Source organism: Diuraphis noxia, unplaced genomic scaffold (genome assembly GCF_037042655.1).
Source record: "Diuraphis noxia isolate RWA-SAM2 unplaced genomic scaffold, SU_Dnox_SAM2 contig0001, whole genome shotgun sequence".
In the NCBI taxonomy this organism is placed as follows: Eukaryota; Metazoa; Arthropoda; class Insecta; order Hemiptera; family Aphididae; genus Diuraphis; species Diuraphis noxia.
In genome coordinates this window covers 42,223,298-42,232,277 of record NW_028301711.1, presented here as the reverse complement: position 1 = coordinate 42,232,277, position 8,980 = coordinate 42,223,298, and the positions used below count along the sequence as shown (strand labels likewise).

Here is an 8,980-nt window from a genome sequence, read left to right as displayed (position 1 = left end):
TTTAATTGTTTATATTAGATTCTGGTCTGACTGATCTGAGTTATAATTTATGTAGGTATTGGTTCTAAAATTATGTGTTTGTATTTTTGTGTGTGTCTAACGCCACGTATGGAACTGTAAAAAAGTTTAAATTTTAAATTTTAATAATGTTTTATGAGTCTAAAAAAAAGTTCCCTGTGTTTTTAAAAATAATCCGAAGAATGAAATAAAACTAGGACAAAACAAAAAAATGTTCACGAAAAACCAATCTTCGACAAAAAAAATGTATTATATAATATTTTCGTTGTAAATCAAAGATGAGAAGATGACTATGTAAACATAAAATAATTACCAAATATTTATCTATAATATATTACTGTTTACCTACTAAACATTTTTATTTTTAAAAATATTTTGGTTAATTTTATGCAATTTATGAATATTTGAAATATTCGATTTTTTTTCGATTTTCGTATAATAACTCAAACGTATTTTTATTTTCGTGTGAAAATGCTCAATTATTTAATTTAAAATTTATCATACGTTTTTCTAATAACAGTAATAACTAATAAATCACAACAATGCAAAAATATACACATGTCACAGTTTTATTTTTATTTTTAAAACGTATAGTATTCACACACATAGGTATTAAACAAATAATAAATACATTATTATTTATTATGATACATTTTAATTTTATAAATTATTAAGATCGTGTGTTCAGCAGTGTCCGAGCCGTTAGGGCAGTGCATGCAGCGGGGGCTATCGGCTCTGCCCATGCGATGGAGGTACCACTGGAAGCACCCGTGACCTGTTAACGCTTGTGTCATGTGATAAGTCCACGGGACCACGGGAGTCGTCCTATTCTCCCATCTTACGATGTGCGGTATAAGATGACGGGTCCGAGAGGCCTTTCTGGAATCAGACCACTTCCTCTGCCATTCGTTGATTGTAACCTTCCTTTCCTCTCTTTTTATCCTATCCCTGGATAGAGGTGAGTCGCCTGGCACAGGATCCGCAGACACCCTAGCCTTGATCCTGGCCCTCTCCTTAGCTATGAGGTCAACCGGTGGCATGCCAGCTAGCAGGAGGGTGGCTTCGTCGGAAACCGTCCTATAGGCCTTTATGGCCCTCAGTGCGGCTACTCTCTGCGGTCTCCTCATGATGGTTCTAGCTTTGGTCGCAGCGTTGACTGCAGACGACCAGACGGCGCTGCCTAGAGTAGCTGGCTCTCTACCACTGAACAGAGGAGCCTCCTCTTCCATTGGCAGGGCCCTCCGATGTTAGGCATTAGCCTGGAAAGGAACGTACCTGAAATGGCTGCCTTTGCTGCTACTGTCTCGGCGTTATAGTTAGGTACCTAAAGTTAACTATTTCACCAACAGTTAAATTGTGCATTTGTATACTGGATTGTGAAAAGACGTATACTTAATACCTTTACCATTACCTAATATAGCTTAATAGGTAATACATGAATATATGACAAGGCAGAGGCGGTTTGAATGTATAATACTTAGTGGTGCAAGACAATATATAGACACCCACCCCCCCCCCAACCACCATCATAATAGAAATTACAAATAAATATTTTTTAATAAGTTTATAGTTTATAATTATAAGGCCCTTATATTCTTAACTCGACGCTTTCAATAGTTTTAGCCACGATTATCATATGTCATTGATTAGGTACTTTATTACTTTTTTCATTTATTGAACATTAAAATTAAACATATTGCGGTCAGAACATGCTCAACCAAGACCACCCCCCCCCCCTAACATTGGCAGTGCAGTGCACCAAAAACAGTATACTCAAATCGCCTCTGTGACAAGGTACCTAATTGATTATTGATTACCCATTTTTAATTTTTTATGTAAATTGCGGCCCGGGCATATTTTGCACATACGTAAATTGAGGTCTGGCTATTTTTTATATATATGAAAATTGCGGCCTGGGTATAATTTGTATTACCTACCCAAATGTGAATAGCAAGGCCGTAGCCAGGGGGGTTAGAATTCAGACCCCCCCACCCGATTTTTTTTTAAAAATAATATTAAATAGTTTGAATAGTTTTTTTTTAATGCCTATTATATTTGAAACTTTACATCATATACGTGTCACTGTTATTAAAACACATTAATAAATAAAACGGTATATTTTATATTTATATTGTGTTAGATAAGCGATAACTAATCTTAGTGTACTTTCTTAAAACCTAATGTATAGCTCACATAATACCTACAGTATCTAATCTTAATTATTTTGGTAATCGATGGTCAGTAGAGCCGTATAACAGATTTTGTTGATGTCATTGTCAGTAATCACGGAGTGCATTAAATCGTACACACGACGTTTATTTTTTCGGTATATTTCTGTTTTGTTGCACTAAAAGTTCGTGAATTTTTCATTTAAATACCAACGCACGTGAAAGTTAATTATTTTTAAAAATGAATAAATCTTCACAATCCAATTTATCATCTTGGATTTCTACCGAGCCAAAATAAAAAAAAAACGTAAAATTGACAGCTTAGAAATTATAAGTTCTAACAATCATGAGGAAGTTGAAGGTCAGTACAATAAGTTAGAAGTGGTTAAATCTTTTAGTATGCTTGATATTGGAAAATGTGTAAGTGTTAGTATTAGTGAGTTGAGTATCAAAGAACAATTATTAAACAACCCTTGATATCCTCCAAATGATTATAAGTTTCCTGTGAGTGGAAAACGAAATTTGCGATTTAAACGTCATTGGATGGATCAGTATTCATGGTTAACTTACTCAGGTCAACTATTCAATGGCGTTTTGTGCAAATACTGTGTAGTTTTTGCTAGAGAATGTGCAGGAAAAGGAAATCATGTTAAATTAGGGGCTCTGGTTTTAAACAGTTTTTTAAACTGGAAAAATGCGTTGAAAATTTTTCGATTTCATTCAAATAATTTATACCATAAAAAATCTGTAGAATCTGCTTAACACTTTTTATCTGTACAACGGCAGGGTTTACAACCAAATATTGTTCAACTAATTGATGTAGGTTTAAAAAAACAGATTGAAGAAAAAAAAAAACTTCGTCCAATAGTTAATACTATAATAATGATGGGTAGGCAAGAAATTCCATTTCGGGGTACTTCAGATTTTGGACGATCGACGGTAAGCGATAACTATAATAGATGACGGTAATTTTCGTGCGATTTTACGAATGCGTGTTAAATCTGGAGATTCAGAATTTAAAAATCATATTGAAATAGTGCTCCGTGTAATGCACTTTATACTAGCCCGGATATAAAAAATGAATTTATTTCAATTTGTGGAAATTTAATTCTTGAAAAAATAGTCAACAAAATAAATAAATCGAGAGTTTTTCAATTAGGGCAGATGAAACAACCGACATAAGTAAAATTGAACAAACGTCCTTATGTATCCGATATATAGATATGTCAGATAATTGTAATGAGTTTAAAATAAGAGAAGACTTCTTAACATTTGTCCCAGTAATTGATGTTACCCGAAATGGAATAGCATCAAGTATTTTAAATTCATTCAACAGCATGAAAATAAATTTAAATCTATTATGTGGTCAAGGTTATGATGGGGCGGCGGCTTTTTTTCCTTTTTGGCGTTTTACAGGCCTTTAAGGCCCATTGCCGCAACAAAATATTGTCTTCAATCTTCTTTATCTTGAGCCGTTTCTTCAGCATTCCTTACTCCCAGCATTTTCAGGTCTTCTTTTATTCTATCTGTCCATCTTTGTCTAGGTCGTCCTCTGGGTCTCTTTGCGGTTGGTTTTCATGCAGTTATATGCCCAATTAGTCCTTTTGATCTCCATACATGTCCGGCCCAGCTTATTCGGATGCTTTTCAAGATCCCAACAATAGTGGGTTCGTTATATAATTCTTCTAAATTTTTATTGCTTCGTGATTCATATTCTCCTTCATTGTTTTTTTTTGGGAGGGCAAAATATCTTCCTCAAGATCTTTCTCTCAAACACTTCTAACTTTTTTTCATCTGACTTTGTCGTCGCCCAAGTACTGCTTGCATACAGAACTACTGGCCTGACTAGAACTTTATATAATGTTACTTTGGATTTTCTTGATAATAGTTTTGATGATTGTGTCTAGATACTATCATGTATTTTGAATTGTTTCATTTATTTTTAATCCAATTTTTCCCCTCCTTTAGTAATATATCTGTTGTGTTTTTTAGGTCGTTGACTGTTTCGGCTAATAAGACTATATCATCAGCGTAAGCAACAACTGCTAGATGTTGATTGTCTTTTATTTCCATGCCCTTTGCTTGGGATATTACTGTCCTCATAACTGATTCTAAAGCGATGTTGAACAGCGCAGGTGATAAAGCGTCACCTTGCCTGAGTCCAGTCATCACCGGAAACTCCTCAGATAATTATCCTCCAAAACTAATTTTACTCTTTGAATTATAAGTACACGATTTTATTAATCTGGTTAACTTGGCTGGTATTTCTAACTGGTCCATGACTTCCCATAATTTGTCTCTGTTGATTGAGTCATACGCGGCTTTGAAGTCAACAAATAATAAATAGGTATCTTTGTTGTATTCGTGACTCTTTTCAATAACTTGTTTTACGATGTGTATTTGATCTAATGTTGATTTTCCTAACATAAAACCAGCTTGGTATTCTCCAATTATTTCTTTGATGTATGGGTTTATTCTATTCAGCAGCATGTTGGACAATAATTTATATGAAGTATTGAGTAGTAAAATCCCTCTATAATTTTCACACTCCATGATGTCTCCTTTTTTGTGTATAGGGCAAATGATGGATATACGCCTTGCTTCGGGTATCTCCTCTTGTTCCCAGATTGTGTTCATAAGTTTGTGTAGCTGGTTCAGCAGACCTTGGCCTCCCTTTTTAGGCATTCAGATACTATTTCATCATCTCCCGGTGCTTTCCCGTTTTTTAGCATATCTAGCCCTATTTTCACTTCTTCTTCTGATGGTTTTTCAAGCAGCTGTTCTACAGTAGAGTATTGAAGCACGGTGTTATTTTCATTTGATTGATTTAACAATTTTTCGAACATATCTTTAAATTCACGTGCAATTTCTTTACTCTCCGTTAGTAATGATCCATCATGTTTCTTCATTACTGTTGGTCTAATTTGATATCCATGTTTAATTTAATTTGCTTTTTCGAAAAATATTTTGTAATTGTTATTCCTGTTGTTTTCTATAGTGTGTATCCGTTCTTTTTCCCATAGTCTCTTATTCCTTCTGATAGCTTTTTTTGCGTCTCTTTGTTTTTGTGCTAGAAGCCTTTTATTTTCTTCACTAGGGTTCTATAAAACTTTTGTTCGTGCTTTGTCTTTTTCCTCTTGAGCAATTTTACATTCGTCGTTAAACCATGTTTTCTTTGTCTTTTTTGGTACATACCCAAGTACTTCTTTGCTGTTGTTTTGATTGTTTGCTTTATTTTCTCCCAGGCTTCATTCAAGTTCAACATTTCTTGTATGTCTCGTAAATCTATCGATATTTTTTCTTCGTATACTTTGGCTGTTGTTGTCTTTAGTATATCCTTGTTGATTTTTTCTTTGTACTTATTCTTTTTTCTCCATTTTGTTGATATTCTGAGAGTGATTTTTGCTTTCACAAGGAAATGGTCCGACATCGCGCTACTCCATCGCATACTTCTTATATCATTGACACATTATTTTATCCGGTTATCCATTAATATGTGATCTATTTGGTTTCTTACTAACCCACAAGGGGAGATCCATGTTTGTTTGTGTATATTCTTGTGAGGAAATTACGTGTTAGTTATTATCATATTTGTAGTTGTGGCAAAAGTGATTAGTTTGTTTCCGTTGTCGTTAGTAATTTCATGTAGGCTTTTGGATCAAATTGTTGGTTTATATATGTTTTCCTTTCCAATCTTTGCGTTGAAGTCCCCTAATATTATTTTCGGTTTATCAACCGGTAGGTTGTCGCACTCCAAGTCTAAGTCTTCATAGAATTTGTTTTTTATATTGTCACTCTTGTCTTCTGTTGGTGCATAACAGTTAACTAGGAACATGTTGTACCATTTACATTTGAGTTCTATATAACATATCCGATCGCTTATTGGTTGGAATCTAATAACATTTGTCGCAACGTTATCCCTTATTACAAAACCTACCCCGCATTCATGTTTATCGCCACCACTGTATAATAATGTATTTCCTTGAGATTTCAAGCTACCTGAGCTTGTCCATCTCACTTCTTGAATCGTGGTAATATCCATCCCATATCGCTCAAGACACGATAGAGATGTTGTCAAAGCTACAGGCCTATACAGAGATCGCACTTTCCAGGTTCCAATGTTGATGTCCGTTAAATCTTTGATCCGAGGCTTATTAATATGTTGTTGTTTCTTAACATCAGGTTTTTTTTAAGAGGTAGGGTTGTCAGCCCTACACTCAACCCCAACCTGGAGGGCCAGTCCACACCAACTAATTAAAGTCAGCGTGGGGTTCTGGGCCCCGGGTACGCCAAACCCGTAGTACTAATTGCTTAGTACCCCCCTGGGGGTTAGCGGCTATGAGTGGCCATTTAAATGGTGTACAAGCTAAAATTAGAGAAAATTATCCTAAAGCTCTGTACGTCCACTGTAGCGCTCACTCTTTAAACCTAGCACTAAGTCATTCTTGTAAAATTAAACAATTTCGAAATTCTATAGGAACAATTCATAGTATTTTTAACTTTTTTAAATCATCAGCTCAGCGTACACAAATATTAAAACAAAATATTCTTAAGTGTATACCAGGAACTAATAAAACTACATTAATTTCAATGTGTGAAACGAGGTGGGTTGAAAACCATGATGCACTCCTAAGATTCATTGAAATTTATTGTCCAGTCTTGTACACGTTAGAAGAGTTGGAAAATCATCATAATAGTGACACTTCGTCTAAATCCTCACAATTACTTAACGCTATCATTAAAAGCGAGTTTGTTATTAGTTTAAAAGTAGCAGGTGAATTATTTTCTCTGACTTTGCCTCTTTTCAAAGTTTTACAAAAAATTAACTGCGATCTTTACGAAACATGTGAACATATTGAAAATATATCCGAAATTTTAATGAAAAAGCGAGAAAACGCCAATGAAGAATTTTCAATTTTATTTAATGAATCTAAAATATGTTAGAATCAGTTAATAATGAAATAGCTATACCAAGAACTAATTTTCACCAAACTAAACGTATCACCATTAAAACCAATAATCCCGAAGAATTCTTTCGAATTTCAATTTATATACCTCTATTAGATGGCTATTTATACAACAACTAAATAAACGATTTAATGACAAGAAAGAATTAATAACAAGCCTGCAAAACGTTATCCCTAAATTTTGTGTCAACAAAAAATATGAAGATATTAAACCTTGTGTTGATTTTTATATTGATAATTCAAACTCACTAGTTATTGGAGCAGAATTTTCGTTATGGCAGACAAAATGGACCAAGATTTTGGAGAAAGATATACCATCAAATGTTTTTAAAGCGTTGTCCCAGTGTAATCTAAATTTTTTCCGTCAATTTATTATTTATTAAATGTTTTGGGAACTTTGTCCGTATCAGCATCAACACCTGAAAGGACGTTTTCAACTTTAAAACGCCTAAAACCGTTTTTAAGAAACAGAACCGGACAAGAAAGGTTAGTAGGACTAGCCCTCATGAGTGTACATAGAGATATTGAAATTGACACTGAAGAAGTTATCAAAAGATTTTTAAATGCTTCAAGGAAAATTAAATTAATATAGCTGTATTGTAGTACGTTTTATATATATATATATATTTTTTTTTTATATGTGTATTGTATATAGTTTAATGGTATACTAAAGTGCAATGAATTATAATTATTAATGTAGAAATATAAGATGATGAACGTAGTTATCTACCGAAATTTAAAAAAAAATGTCATGTTCATAATTTAAATAATTTTTTTATAATTTTTTTTTTTATATATATATTTATTTAACTTGTATACCTACTAATGTATAATAAATTATAATTATTGATGTAGAAGTATAAGATAATGTACGTACCTAGTTACCTACCGAAATTTAAAAAAAAATGTCATATTCTTAATTTAAATAACATTTTTATAATTTCATATTTTATTACATAATATAAAATGTATACTCTAACCCCCGAAATATTTTTCTGACTACGGCCTTGGTGAATAGCCTTTTCAAAATCGGCCTACAACCGAATAGGACTGAATTGTAAGTTATTTTTTTTACACTCTATAACTAAATGTTAAAATGCCTCTAAATAGCATTGTGTAGTCTTCGAAGGTAGTAAAATATAAACGAGTGGAACATAAGACTGATTTGTTGTACAATGAACGGTAAATAGTTGATGGTATAATTTCGGACAACTTGTATACATCTATAGACATATTCAACCAGGGGTACCATTTATGGTTGACAATAAAAGAGGACATATTTTTCAATACCACGAAAATTATTAATAAGTACATTTTATTTTTCTCATAATGTACCTATTACACCTACTGTAATAATAATATAATCATAGGCGAATCTACAGGGTGTGCCTGGTGTGCCAGTGCACACCCTGCGACTCTTATAAACCTGTGTAGAGCCCATTATACTCATTTCAGTTACAATGGTATTGAGTAATGAGTCTAAACATTAAACAATTTGTTTTTAATTTTAATACATTTTTATGGGTACAAATATTGCCAATAAATATTATAGTGACAAAAATAGTTGATAAATGATCAGCAATATTTTCAAGAAAAGAAAAAAACATGCCTGTTTATTTATAGCACGGCTATAGTCGTAATTTATTGCCATAATCATAGTTGTTTTATGTAATTTAATTTTACCAGTAATTATCATTTTTATAGTTATTGACAAAATGAAAAATACTTTATTTCGTATTTCGTATTAACATTTAACATAGAAGTATTAAATATAATATCATGTCACCTATTACTAGATACCAGTTATATTATATATTTCATACAATT

General features: G+C 32.9%; 2 protein-coding genes across 2 annotated transcripts; one reads left to right on the top strand and one right to left on the bottom strand.

Annotated features, from left to right (window-relative positions):
* Window positions 1–96: 96 nt before the first annotated feature.
* On the bottom strand, window positions 97–1,247 carry LOC149060705 (uncharacterized). The gene is made up of 2 exons (XM_089230365.1): window positions 861–1,247; window positions 97–114 (listed from the first exon to the last, which is right to left on the bottom strand). Exons 1-2 carry the CDS (start codon window positions 1,245–1,247, stop codon window positions 97–99), a joined length of 405 nt encoding a protein of 134 aa, XP_089086491.1.
* A 5,277-nt stretch (window positions 1,248–6,524) lies between these two features.
* Window positions 6,525–7,130, top strand: LOC149060704 (zinc finger MYM-type protein 1-like). Its single transcript, XM_089230344.1, has one exon. The coding sequence runs from the start codon at window positions 6,525–6,527 to the stop codon at window positions 7,128–7,130; it is 606 nt and encodes a 201-aa protein (XP_089086470.1).
* The last annotated feature ends 1,850 nt before the right edge of the window (window positions 7,131–8,980 follow it).